Source organism: Sphaeramia orbicularis, chromosome 18, assembly GCF_902148855.1.
Source record: "Sphaeramia orbicularis chromosome 18, fSphaOr1.1, whole genome shotgun sequence".
Classification (NCBI taxonomy): domain Eukaryota; kingdom Metazoa; phylum Chordata; class Actinopteri; order Kurtiformes; family Apogonidae; genus Sphaeramia; species Sphaeramia orbicularis.
The window spans coordinates 35,702,032-35,717,397 of NC_043974.1; the positions used below are offsets into that span (position 1 = coordinate 35,702,032).

The 15,366-nt window shown below is 31.4% G+C and overlaps 1 protein-coding gene across 1 annotated transcript; it reads left to right on the plus strand.

Moving 5' to 3' along the window:
• Nucleotides 1-1,670: 1,670 nt before the first annotated feature.
• Nucleotides 1,671-12,348, plus strand: LOC115438597 (fatty acid-binding protein, intestinal-like). The gene is made up of 4 exons (XM_030162308.1): nucleotides 1,671-1,827; nucleotides 8,446-8,618; nucleotides 10,631-10,738; nucleotides 11,995-12,348. Exons 1-4 carry the CDS (start codon nucleotides 1,761-1,763, stop codon nucleotides 12,043-12,045), a joined length of 399 nt encoding a protein of 132 aa, XP_030018168.1. The 5' UTR covers nucleotides 1,671-1,760; the 3' UTR covers nucleotides 12,046-12,348.
• Nucleotides 12,349-15,366: the final 3,018 nt, after the last annotated feature.

A 15,366-nucleotide genomic window follows, 5' to 3' on the forward strand; every position in this document is an offset into this window, starting at 1 on the left:
CAGCACAACACATTCACTTGAACGCAGCTACACGCTCAGCTAATTTAGGGGAGGAGTTATCAGTGAGTCCGACTGACTGGACTGGAGACATTTACAGCTGTGTCAGAGAGGAGACTGAAAAAAGAGGAGATGTGGGATTAACTGGAGGAGCATCTTCTTCCTGTAAATGCAGATATGCACTGAGTGAAGTTTAACTACTTTTTTTGGGGGGAGATTTGCAGCGTTATTATCAATGAAAACACCATTCCCATTTTAATCAACTATTAGTTCGTCCTAAATCCATCAAAATCTTACATATTGAACCTATAAGTGGAAGCAAGTAAGTAAAAGTTCTGGTTTTAAAACTGTATTGAAGTAAAAGTCTGTAGGTATTAGCGTCCGCTCAATGCAAAAAAGAAATGGTTAAAAAAAAAAAAAAAAAAACTATTTGAGCATGTTTTATATCTTTTTTTTTTTTTTAAATTCCTGCAGAAAATGTAAAAAAAAAAAAAACAAAAACTGTTAGCTAATATATAAAAGAGCATTGTTGATTGCTAATGTTGCAAATATTTTAGTTTTTTGTCTTTTTTTGTTAATTAGGACTAGACTTCTTTCTACATCTGAAATGATTGATCAACTGGAATTGATTTATATATATATATATATATATATATATATATATATATATATATATATTTTTTTTTTTTTTTTTTTTTTTTTTTTTTTTTTTTTTTTTATTTATTTATTTATTTTTTTTATTTTTTTTTCATCAAATCTCATAAAAAATTTCCTGAATTGAAGCTTCATTTCTTCAATTTGGTTGTTATGATACATTGGTTCCACTGTTATGTGGTGGAAAAGCCGGGCCCTGGTGGACCCTGGTGGACCCCAGCCAGGCCCTGGTGGACCCTAGTGGACCCCAGCCTCACCACAGTCCTGGTCTGCAGTACCTGTCTGCTGTTCTACTCTGTACAACTGGCCTGTGAAACATGCTAAAAACCAGTTTCCTTTTACATATTTGAAGGTTTTTCAAAAAAGTAATGCAATAATTACTTTTCCTGGTAACTAGTTACATTTATGAAGGAGTAATTCGGTTACTAATTCAATTACTTTTTTGGGAAGGTAACTAGTAACTATAATTACTTTTTTAAAAGTAATTTGCCCAACACTGTTCATCACTCATTACTTAAATTTTTTAAGCCAACTGGTTTACTCAAATTTTTGCAGTAAACTCAACTTATGGTTTGTTACAGTGTAGCTGTCTTCTCCTTCTTGTGGGCCAGTCGTTTTGGCAGACATGCCAGCTGAAGTTGCCACAGCGACAGTCCTATCCAGCTCATTTTCATGCCGTGCACAAACAGGCGACAGAGAAAAGCCTGAGGAACAGAAAAGGGGCTCAGTGGTAGGACTGCCATGGGCATCCATACAAGCATCCCACTCTGTTTGTGTCCCGCAGAACACTGCCACACTGTTTCAACTGTGTCACATTCACTGAAGGGGAGTCGCCTTCCAGCTATTTATCAGCCCATCCTCAAGGTCTCGCAGCCATCGCCCTACATTTGACATTCTGTAAACGGCCACATCAGCAGACAGATAATCAGCCAGATAAAGAAGAGCATCCTCCATGCCAGTTCTGGGAGGGTGGTGGTGGTAGGTGGGGGTTTGTAGGGAGGAGGAGGAGGAGGGGTGGATATAAATGAAGGCCGCCGGGCATCGACGATCCCACGGTTTGCATTTGTCAGTTCAACAGCAGCTGCATTCAACCCACCGAGCCTCCAGCCATGGCCTTTAACGGAACCTGGAAGGTCGACCGCAGCGACAACTACGACAAGTTCATGGAGCAAATGGGTGAGAATGTGTGAATGGAAGGGTTCATGTGTGGCCTCAGGACAGACTTTTATGAGTGGATATAAACCCGTCATGTGCTGCTGACTGGTTTACAAGGATTACAACAGAGAGTGTGAAACTCCACAGCAGCGACTGTAGATGATGTAACCTGTGGAAAGGTGGAAGGAAGTAGAAGTGGAGCTGCACACATCCATTATTCTGTTATTTTCTACCATTCGATTCGATTAAGTGAATATGTGAATAGGCAAAAAAAACATTTAATTCAATCTGTTTCACTATAAAATCTGAACAATTTCAGTCTGAAGAAAACTATCAATAGTCGTTTTTCCATTGACCCTCAAACTGCGCAAATTTAACTTGCGCATAAAAATGTACCTAATGGATAAACGACAATTTTGTCAAAAGTCAAAAGCTTTTGTTTAGTTAGTTTCATTTTTTTTTAGATTAGTCTATCGGTTATTTCCTTCAATTTGATTAAATGATTATTTGAATAGGCAAAAAAAAAAAAAAAAAAAAAAAAAAAATATATATATATATATATATATATATATATATATATATATATTAAAAATGTGAAAAAGAAATGTTTGAAAATGACAACTTGTCATTTGTTCCAGAACCAGTTGAAACAATCACAAAAGGTAGAAAAGTAAAAGGATATATTAAAAAAAATCTATATAGAAATAGCTATAACAACAGTGTAAAAGTAGATATTATATAGATAGATAGATAGATAGATAGATAGACAGACAGACAGACAGACAGACAGACAGACAGACAGACAGACAGACAGACAGACAGATAGATAGATAGATAGATAGATAGATAGATAGATAGATAGATAGATAGATAGATAGATAGATAGATAGATAGATAGAAACAACAAAGTGAAATGACATCTCCAAACAGTATGTTCACTACAGTCTTTAACACATCTGTATCCATATTAATAACAACTGACGACTGAACGAACATACGACTTTGTGTTGACCATGTGGTGTCATGTGCGTCACAATAAGCATCTGTGTGAAACTCAACAGTGGAACCAATGTATCATAACAACCAAATTGAAGAAATGAAGCTTCAATTCAGGAAATTTTTTATGAGATTTTATGAAAAAAAAAAAAAAAAAAAAAAAAAAAAAAAATATATATATATATATATATATATATATATATATATATATATATATATATATATATATATACATATATATATACACATATATATATATATATATATAAATCAATTCCAGTTGATCAATCATTTCAGATGTAGAAAGAAGTCTAGTCCTAATTAACAAAAAAAGACAAAAAACTAAAATATTTGCAACATTAGCAATCAACAATGCTCTTTTATATATTAGCTAACAGTTTTTTTTTTTTTTTTTTTACATTTTCTGCAGGAATTTAAAAAAAAAAGATATAAAACATGTTCAAATAGTTTTTTTTTTTTTAACTATTTCTTTTTTGCATTGAGCGGACGCTAATACCTACAGACTTTTACTTCAATACAGTTTTAAAACCAGAACTTTTACTTACGTGCTTCCACTTAAAGGTTCAATATGTAAGATTTTGATGGATTTAGGACGAACTAATAGTTGATTAAAATTGGAATGGTGTTTTCATTGATAATAACGCTGCAAATCTCCCAAAAAAAAAAGTAATTAAAGTTCACTCAGTTAAGAGGAATAATTTTATTATATTGGAATACGTGGACATAAACCAATATGTATGTGGAGTAACACTATTTATTCATTCATTTATTTATTTATTAGGGACAGTGCATATTAATGAACATCTACAACACCTGCAGCTGTAAAAATACCAGATTGTAGCTTTATCATGATTAACTTAATCAAATACAGTAAAATCATCAGATGAACATCACTGTGGTCATTTGTTTTACATCATCTGATTCAAGTAAGATTTAACACTTTTCATCTGTGAGGAAGATCATTTAGAAAACATCATAGATCACTAACATCTATATTTACTGTCCAACTGCATTTTGTTTGTTTCATTTTACAGTAAAAAGTGTTTCAAATCTCCATCAGGGTCTTATTTTATTCATTTTGTGTGCAGCTAATACAGTATCTGTACTACATCGGACCACACATGAATTGGAGTTTGTTTTATTATTTTCAACGAGTCATGTTTTTGTTGTGTAGTTGAAAATAGAGCAGCAGCATTTTCACTTTTACAACCATCCGAAGCAGCACAAACCATTTGTTTTCCAGTTCATCTTATTAACCCTTAGATGCACAAATAGGTTAGAAATGAGTCGGTGAGGTCGTTTTCTCGCAATATTTTTGCAATGAAAAGTTGTTATTTTTTCATATTCCAGATATTCCTCACAAAAACATGTTACTGAAATCATCCCTTTGAAATTTTTAACTTATCTGTGATAGATTTTATGAAATTGTGGTTTTTTTTGTCCTACCCCAACCTTCTATAAGTGGGTCAAAATGGCCCCCATTCATTTTCATTTTCAGTGGAATTTCATGTGAACCTTTGATTCATTCAACAGTAAAACCAAAGGACTCATTGGCCCAAACCCAATTCACCACTTAACCCTCCCCCTTGCACTTGCACTTGGCACTACTCTATGAAACGGAGTTGAAAGGGGTAGGGGCTGAAACATTCCTCTATGAAATGGGACAACCCTTCCAGACCTGTAACATCAGGGGCGTCAAACTCATTCTAGTTCAGTTCCACATTCAGCTAAATATGATCTGCACTGGGCCGGACCAGAAAAATAATAACAATAACATATAAATAATGTCAACTCCAAACTTTTCTCTGTTTTACAGCGAAAAAAGTAAATTTACATTATGAACAGGTTTACATCTACAAACTATCCTTTCAAAAGATGTGAATGACATGAACAAACAGAAAAAAATAAGTGTAATTTTAACCCTTTCATGCATACTGGTCACTCCAGTGGACAGTTCTTCTCCAGTTGTTCTCTTGTATATTCATGGGTTTTGTTGTTTTAGTTCCATATCAGACAACACAGTGGACGCTTATGCATCATCCCAAACACTGCAATACATACAATTACTGTAACTTTGCTGCTCTTGATAAACCTGATCTGCAGTAACATGTTTTAGTGTAAATCAATTGCTAATTGTTATTAGACTGTAATTAACAGTTTTCTGAAACAAAAATTTATTATTATTATTTTTTTGTTATCCTCCTGAGACCCAGCAATGCATTTTGTCCTTTATGGGGGACAAAAGTTTGACAGTTTTACTTTAAAAATGCTGTCCATTACAAAGGACATTCCATATAAAAATCAATAAATAAATAGAAATAATTTTTAAAAAATGTATGTGAAAAAACTGTTGCATTATGCAGTTTCCAATCAAGACAATTTTTAATGTAAAAAAGCTAAACCTGTCAATTTCCTGGGTCTCAGGAGGATATTATCTCCATGAAATGAGTAATAACTAATATTAGAGTACGATAAAATGTGAGAAAATAGTAGCAATTTAGCAATTAGCGGCATTAAAAATGTTTTTAATTCATAGTTTTCACACGGTATATCACTTTCTGATGATGAGTTTTAAATACATGTTTCTTTGCTTCAAAACTTAAATGCATGGTGTCCAGCTGAGTGGACATTTTTGGAACTACACAAAAAATAGGTTCAAAAAAAAAAAAAAAAAAAAAAAAAAAAAAAAAATCAATTGCATTGTTTTTTTCATGCCTAAAGAGGAATAAAAACACTCCAGAAAAAAATATTGACTAAGGTTCTCATAATTCATGCATGAAAGGGTTAATAATATTCTGCCTCACTTTATCATTTTATCACACATGTGCATTAGAACTTACAGATCGCAGTGGATCTACAGATACACTAAACCACAGGTGTCAAACATGCGGTCTGGGGGCCAAATCTGGGCCACCAAACAGTCCGGTCCGGCCCTGGAGATGAATTTGTGAAATGCAAAAATTACATTAAAATATTAACAATCCTTTTAGTTCAGGTTCCACATTCAGACCAATTCAATCTCAAGTGGGCAGGATTCAGTCAAATACTATCATAACAACATAGAAATAATGATAACTTCAAATTTTTCTCTTTGTAAATATAAATATTTTCATGTATTTCCACTAAAACAAAGTATAATTTCGCAAAAAATGTGAATAACCTGAAATGTCTTAAGAGAATTAAGTGCAATTTTAACAATATTCTGCCTGTTACTAAATGTTTTGTGTGTTTGTAGATCCACTGTGATCTGTAAGTTATAACGTACATGTGTAAATGATAAACTGAAGCATAATATTGTTGAAATTACACTTATTTTTTCAGTTTTCTCATGTTATTTACATCTTTTGAAAGGATAGTTTGTAGATGTAAACCTGCTCATAATGTAAATTTACTTTTTTCACCCTAAAACAGAGAAAAATTTGGAGTTGACATTATTTTTTTTATATATTATTATGTTATTATTTTACTGGTTCGGCCCACTGCGGATCAAATTTAGCTGAATGTGGCCCCTGAACTAAAATGAGTTTGACACCCCTGGACTAAACATTTAATATCAGGCAGAATATTGTTAAAATTGCACTTAATTCTCTTCAGACATTTCAGGTTGTTCATATTTTTTGCAAAATTATACTTTATTTTAGTGTAAATACATGAAAATATTTACAATTACAAAGAGAAACATTTGAAGTTGTCATTATTTCTATGTTGTTATGATTGTATTTTATTGAATCCTGCCCACTGGAGATTGAATTAGTCTGAATGTGGAACCTGAACTAAAAGGACTGTTCATATCTTAGTGTAATTTTTGTATTTCACAAATTCATCTCAAGGGTCGGACTGGACCCTTTGGTGGCCCGGCTTTGGCCCCCGGACCGCATGTTTGACACCTGTATGTTACATCATCAGCAGTCACTGACGCCGCTATAAACAGATGCGACAATTTTGTTTCTGATAGAATTCACCGTGCAACGTGATATCAGGAATTGCGTACAGATAAAACACCAGTTAAAAGTGGCGTGTGATCTGTACGCATTGTAAGCTTTCAGCGTGTATATTTAAGCCGCGTAAAATAGCACGCTATTAGCATGATTAGCGGTTAGGGTTAGGTTTAGAGTTAGCAATTAGTGCGATTAGTGATTAGAACGATTAGTGATTAGAATGATTAGTGATTAGCGTGATTAGTGAGTAGAGTGATTAGCGGTTAGGGTTAGCAATTAGTGCAATTAGTGATTAGCGCGATTAGCGTTTGGGGTTAGGTTTAGGGTTGGCAATTAGTGCGATTAGTGGTTAGCACGATTAGTGATTAGCGCGATTAGTGGTTAGGGTTAGCAATTGGTGCGATTAGTGATTAGCATGATTAGTGATTAGCGTGATTAGCGTATAGAGTTAGGTTTAGGGTTATCGATTAGTGCGATTAGTGGTTAGCACGATTGGTGATTAGTGCAGTTAGTGGTTAGGGTTAGCGATTAGTGATTAGCACGATTAGCGATTAGCGCGATTAGCGTATAGAGTTAGGGTTAGGTTTAGGGTTAGCGATTAATGCGATTAGTGAGTAGCACAATTAGTGATTAGTGCAATTAGCGGTTAGGGTTAGCGATTAGAGTGATTAGTGATTAGCATGATTAGTGATTAGTGCAATTAGCATTAGGGTTAGCAATTAGTGCGATTAGTGATTAGCACGATTAATGATTAGGGTTAGCAATCAGCATGATTAGTGATTAGCACGATTAGCATTTAGGGTTAGGTTTAGGGTTAGCGAATTGTGCGATTAGTGATTAGCATGATTAGTGATTAGCGCGATTAGCGGTAAGGGTTAGCGATTAGTGGGATTAGTGATTAGCATGATTAATGATTAGCGCGATTAGCGTATAGAGTTAGGGTTAGGTTTAGGGTTAGCGATTAGTGCGATTAGTACGATTAGTACGATTAGTGATTAGTGCAGTTAGCCGTTAGGGTTAGCTATTAGTGTGATTAGTGATTAGCATGATTAGTGATTAGTGCGATTAGCATTAGGGTTAGCAATTAGTGCGATTAGTGATTAGCACAATTAGTGATTAGCACGATTAGCGGCTAGCGCATTGACACGCCATCAAATGGCGTTAAATAACGCGCAAAAGGATGAAAATGCATACGTATAGCACACCAAATGCAGTAAACCGGCGTCACATACAATGCGATTTCTTGAGGTCAGTATTCATCATGCCATCAGCAGCTGTAACTGTCTCTGTTACATCAGCTTTGGTCGTCTTTTTGCAGCTATCAACTATAAACCACAGAAATGCGATCTATATCACATTGAAACGGCATTAAGAGGTCGATCAAATGATGAAGTTGTTTATGAAGAACATACGTACATTTGTGTGTTTCTTTCATCACACTGCGGCTCTATTTTGCTGTGTTTACCTCCATGTTACCGATGATTTGAATAAGATAATGTACGAAAAAAAATGTCTCCATTGTGAATTTCTGGGGTTGCCAGAAATTTGTGATGTTAAAATGGGGTCATGAGCTAAAAAAGGTTGGAAACCACTGGGTTCAAGTATGTAGTAAGAAGATCATATATAATCAATTGTATATTTTGGAGTATCTTTTGCCAACCTATATTTTTGTTTGTTTATTTAGGCATTAACGTCATGAAGCGTAAACTGGCAGAACACGACAACTTGAAAATCACCATCGAACAAACCGGAGACAAGTTCCACATCAAAGAGTCCAGCACCTTCAGGACCAAAGACATCGACTTCACACTGGGCGTCCAGTTTGACTACAGCCTGGCCGACGGCACCGAAGTGTCCGTGAGTGACATCACAGACGGTCATTACACTGAAGGAGCCACCGAGTCTGTTTACATGACCATAAAAATCTGATAACTGAGAGTAGTCTGATAATTGGAATAATCAGATCTGACACATTTACACGGATTTAAGAAATGCGGTAATCAATAACCCTGGTTTGGATGCTCCACTCCATTATCGGATTTCGTTTGGAGTTCGTACGTACATAGTGATGGTAGAATCCAACTTCCATTTGTATTTTTTTTTTTTTTTACAATTTTAATTAGTTTTCAATATGCGCAGATGTAAAAGAACTACATTAATCAGATTAAGTTGCATACATGCAGTACTGGGGAGAAATCCAGATGTTTCACATAATCCAATTACTGCTGTTATCTGATAAAACATGTCAGATTTTGCTAAATTCAAGATATTTTTCTTAATTATCTTAGCAAGATTTCTTGAAGATTTTCAAGATCTACTAATAAGTTCCTATATCTCACTGAAAAGTTACTCTGTAGGTGATTATGTCTGAGTTTAAGTGTGATGAGATATTTTGAGTAAAAACAATTCAAGATTTTGTTGTTTAATTCAAGATTTTTTTTTTGCAGCTTAATTCAATATTTTTTTCTTAATTCAATATTTTTTTTGCTCGATTCAAGCAAAGAAAAAAAAAAGAAAAATCTGCCAATGGAACAAGTGAAAATTATCTTGGCGAGATTTTTTGAAATAAGATTTTCCAGATTTATTGTCTAAAAATCAGTTCTTATATCTCACTGAAAAGTTCCTCTTTAGGTGACTATGTCTTATTTTAAGTGTGATGAGATATGTTGACGAGAAACAATTCAAGATTTTTTGTTTAATTCAAGATTTATTTATTTATTTATTTAGCTTAATTCAAGACTTTTTTTTTTTTGCATAATACAAGATTTGTTTGTTTGTTTGTTTTTTTTTACTTAATTCAAGATTATTTTTTTTTGCTTAATTCAACCAAAAAAAATCTGCGAATGGAACAAGTGAAAATTATCTTGGCGAGATTTCTTGAAATAAGATTTTCCAAATGTATTGTCTAAAAATCAGTTCTTATATCTCACTGAAAAGTTACTCTGTAGGTAATTATGTCTTATTTTAAGTGTGATGAGATATTTGGACAAGAAAAATTTTAAGATTTTTTTGTTTAATTCAAGATTTATTTATTTATTTATTTATTTAGCTTAATTCAAGACTTTTTCTTGCATAATACAAGGTTTTTTTTGGTTTTTTTTTTACTTAATTCAAGATTGTTTTTGCTTAATTCAAGATTTTTTTGCTTAATTCAACCAAAAAAATCTGCTAATGGAACAAGTGAAAATTATCTTGGCGAGATTTCTTGAAATAAGATTTTCCAGATTTATTGTCTAAAAATCAGTTCTTATATATCACTGAAAAGTTACTCTATAGGTAATTATGACTTATTTTAAGTGTGATGAGATATTTTGACTAGAAATAATTCAAGATTTTTTTGTTTAATTCAAGATTTATTTATTTTCTTTGCTTAATTCAAGATTTTTTTTCTTACTCAATTCAAGATTTTTTGTTTAATTCAAGATTTTTTTTTTTTTTTTGCTTAAATCAAGATATTTTTTGCTTAATTCAACCAAAAAAATCTGCAAATGGAACAAGTGAAAATTATCTTGGTGATATTTCTTGAAATACGATTTTCCAGATCTATTGTCTAAAAATCAGTTCTTATATCTCACTGAAAAGTTCCTCTTTAGGTGATTATGTCTGATTTTAAGTGTGATGAGATATTTTGATTAGAAATGAGAAAAATACACTTGGTTAGATTTAGATTTTTGCAGTGTACACAAAACTGATAGAAGTCGCATTTAATGTGAAATATGAAGGAGCACATAAAAAAAAATTGGATTTCACCAAACTGCATTCAGACCTGCTGTCTGAACGGAGCCTTATTACGTGTACAGTGAAAAATTGCGATCATTGTTAACGGAAACGGACAAAAGCCTCAAATCCACTGCCTTCTTTCCCCCAAGGGAACCTGGGAAATGGACGGAGACACGCTGAGGGGAAAGTTCACCAGGAAAGACAACAACAAGGTCCTGACCACCACCAGGACGCTGGAGGGGGGGGAACTGGTACAGGTCAGTACGACCACAGGCCTTAGCTTTACAACAAAATGAAGAAAAAGGAGAAAATTTAAAAAAAAAAAAAAAAAAAAAAAAGTACAATATAAAGCAAACGAACAAAAAGAAAAAGTTAAAAACTAATGAAGAAAATAAAGAAAATTTACTTTATTAAACAAAATGAACAAATTTAAAGAGCAAGGAACAAAACATAATGAAAAAATAATGATTAAAGTGAATAAAAAGTTGGAAGAAAAAGGAAAAAATGTAAAGAAAAATGACAACATAAACCAAATGAACAAAAACAAAAAGTTAAAAAACTAATGAACAAAATGAAGAAAATGTATTTTATTAAACAAAACAAAAATTTAAAGAGCAAGGAACAAAACATAATGAAAAATAATGAATAAAGTGAATAAAAAGTTGTAAGAAAAAGGAAAAAATGTAAAGAAAATGAAAACATAAACCAAATGAACAAAAATAAAAAGTAAAAAAAAAAAAAAAAAAAAAAAAAAAAAGAAGAAAATTTATTTTATTAAACAAAATGAACAAATTTAAAGAGCAAGGCACAAAACATAATGAAAAAATAATGAATAAAGTGAATAAAAAGTTGGAAGAAAAAGGAAAAAATGCAAAGAAAAATTACAATATAAAGCAAACGAACAAAAAAAGTTAAAAAACTAATGAAGAAAATAAAGAAAATTTACTTTATTAAACAAAATGAACAAATTTAAAGAGCAAGGAACAAAATATAATGAAAAAATAATGAATAAAGTGAATAAAAAGTTGGAAGAAAAAGGAAAAAATGCAAAGAAAAATTACAATATAAAGCAAACGAACAAAAAAAGTTAAAAAACTAATGAAGAAAATAAAGAAAATTTACTTTATTAAACAAAATGAACAAATTTAAAGAGCTAAGAACAAAACATAATGAAAAATAATGAATAAAGTGAATAAAAAGTTGGAAGAAATAAACAAAATGAATAATAAATACATAAAATTAGGAAAAAATAAGCAAAATAAACACAAATCACCTGTGTTCTAGATTAATTTTGTGAATTCTACCTAAATATTTGCAATATGTGGAAAATTTAAGTCTTAATCTGCTTTTCTTATGAAATGAATGCAGGTATATTGAATATTTGGGCTGTGGTTAAGACTAAATCTGTTTGTTTTCACTGAGTTTTTTCCAGTTTTCCTGTTGTTTCATCCACAGAAACAGGTTAAAATGATGCATCAGTTCATGAACACATTTGGGGTTTTTTTTTTTACAGAGTTACAGCTACGAAGGAGTGGACGCCAAGAGGATTTTCAAGAAGCAATAACCTGGAGTCTGAAGGCGCTCACATTAGAGTTTTATAGTTGATACCGTTTAGATTTGTGTTTTTTTTTTTGTTTTTTTTTTAACAGTCTCACATGACGAGTTGTGACGGTTTCATGATTTTCAGAGTTTGGAACCAGAACAGTAAAGAGTCAAATAAAGAGGAGGATTTACTCACAGAAAACAGATCCATGAGGTTAAAGGTGCAGCTTTTCCTGCAGGTGCAACAAGGTTCAGCTGTGCACACCAGTCAGCTGATCAACCAACATGGAGTTAACCCTTTAAACGCCACAGGTTTGGGTTTTTATTTACAAAAAATATTCAGTTTGGATATCAAGATTTAAAAAGCTGTAGTTTGGAAGTTATTAAAGGTAAACGCCTTTTGTAAATAAGAAAAATATTGGATATGCCCTAAAGTTTATGATGGGAGCAAAATGTACTCATCTAATTTGCATATTGTGACGTCACATGGTGGCGGCCATATTGGATTGTGTAACTTTTAGTAAAATTAAAATTTGAATATATTTACATGGAAGTTTTTTTGTGTGTTTTTGTCTTTTTTGTCATTTTATCTTTAACATAAACGAACATTTACAAAACATGCACAAACATGGAGTTAACCCTTAAGGCGCCAGAGTTTATTTTATTTAATTTTATTTAAAAAAATAAATAAATAAAAATTCAGTTTTGATATCAAGATTTTTAAAAAAAACTGTACTTTGAAAGTTATTAAATATATAGGCATTTTGTAAATGAGAAAAATATTGAGTATGATCCAAAGTTTATGATGGGAGAAAAATGTACTTATGTAATTTGCATATTGTGACGTCATAGGGGGGTGGCCATATTGGATTCTGTAACTTTTAGTAAAATTAAACTTTGAACATATTTACATGGACGTTTTTTTGTGGTGTTTTTTTTTTTTTTTTTTGTCATTTTATCCTTAAAATAAATGAACTTAAACATTTACAAAACATGCACAAACATGGAGTTAACCCTTTAGGTGCCAGAGTTTTTTTTTATTTTATTTTATTTTCAAAAAATATTCAGTTTTGATATCAAGATTTTAAAAAGCCGTAGCTTGGAAGTTCTTAAAGATAAAGGCCTTTTGTAAATAAGAAAAATATTGGATATGATCCAAAGTTTATGATGGGAGCAAAATATACTCATCTAATTTGCATATTGTGACGTCACATGGTGGCGGCCATATTGGATTGTGTAACTTTTAGTAAAATTAAACTTTGAACATATTTACATGGAAGGTTTTTTTTTTTGTGTTTTTGTCTTTTTTGTCATTTTATCTTTAAAATAAACGAACATAAACATTTACAAAACATGCACAAACATGGAGTTAACCCTTAAGGCGCCAGAGTTTATTTTATTTTATTTAAAAAAAAAAAAAAAAATCAGTTTTGATATCAAGATTTTTTTAAAAACTGTACTTTGAAAGTTATTAAATATAAAAGCATTTTGTAAATGAGAAAAATATTGAGTATGATCCAAAGTTTATGATGGGAGAAAAATGTACTTATGTAATTTGCATATTGTGACGTCATAGAGGGGTGGTCATATTGGATTCTGTAACTTTTAGTAAAATTAAACTTTGAACATATTTACATGGACGTTTTTTTGTGGTGTTTTTTTTTTTTTTTTTGTCATTTGATCCTTAAAATAAATGAACTTAAACATTTACAAAACATGCACAAACATGGAGTTAACCCTTTAGGTGCCAGAGTTTTTTTTATTTTATTTTATTTTCAAAAAATATTCAGTTTTGATATCAAGATTTTAAAAAGCCGTAGCTTGGAAGTTCTTAAAGATAAAGGCATTTTGTAAATAAGAAAAATTTTGGATATGCCCCAAAGTTTATGATGGGAGCAAAATATACTCATCTAATTTGCATATTGTGACGTCACAGGGCGGTGGCCGTATTAGATTCTGTAACTTTTAGTCAAATTAAACTTTGAACATATTTACATGGACGTTTTTTTGTTGTGTTTTTTTTTTTTTTTTTTTGTCATTTTATCCTTAAAATAAATGAACTTAAACATTTACAAAACATGCACAAACATGGAGTTAACCCTTTAGGTGCCAGAGTTTTTTTTATTTTATTGTCAAAAAATATTCAGTTTGATATCAAGATTTTAAAAAGCCGTAGCTTGGAAGTTATTAAAGATAAAGGCCTTTTGTAAATGAGAAAAATACTGGATATGATCCAAAGTTTATAATGGGAGCAAAATTGACTCACCTAATTTGCATGTTATGACATCACACTGTGGTGGCCATATTGGATTGTGTAACTTTTAGTAAAATTAAACTTTGAACATATTTACATGGGTGTTTTTTGTTGTGTTTTTTTTTTTTTTTTTGTCATTTTATCCTTAAAATAAATGAACTTAAACATTTACAAAACATGCGCAAACATGGAGTTAACCCTTTAGGTGCCAGAGTTTTTTTATTTTATTTTATTTTCAAAAAATATTCAGTTTTGATATGTAGATTTTAAAAAGCCGTAGCTTGGAAGTTATTAAAGATAAAGGCATTTTGTAAATGAGAAAAATATTAGGTATGACCTACTTGGTGGTGGCCATATTGGATTGTGTAACTTGTAGTAAAATTGAACTTTGAACATATTTACATGGAAGTTTTCTTTGTGTTTTTTTCTTTTTTTGGGTCATTTTATCCTTAAAATAAATTAACTTAAACATAAAAAAAAAACATGCACAAACATGGAGTTAACCCTTTAGGTGCCAGAGTCCCCCCCCCCCCCCCCCCCCTCCAAAAAAAAAAAAAAAAAAAATTTCAATTTTGACATTAAGAATAAAAAAAAAAAAAACTGTAGCTCAGAAGTTATTGAATATAAAGGTATTTTGTGAATAGGAAAAGTATTGGGTATGACCTAAAGTTTATGATGGGGGTAAATTTACTCACCTAATTTGCATATTGTGACATCACAGGATGTCGGCCATATTGGATTGTATAACTTGTAGTAAATTAAAAGTCTGAGCATATAAAAAAAAAAATAGATAAAAAATAAAATAAAATAAAATAAAAGGAAAACAAAATAAATAAATAAGTTTTTTTGTTTTTTTTTAAATAAAGAAATTTGAACATATTTACATGGAAGTTTTTGTCTTTTTTTGTCTTTTTATCTTTGAAATAAATGAACTTAAACATTAGTAGACAGTAAAATGCAGTAAGTTTTAACAGTTTTTTATCTAAACAGCAGAGTAGACAAATCTGTCCTTATCAGTCCAAACTAAAACTAAATAAACTTTGCTTACTTACTTAATAAACCAGCTCAGGACCATAGCTTTTCTTCTAC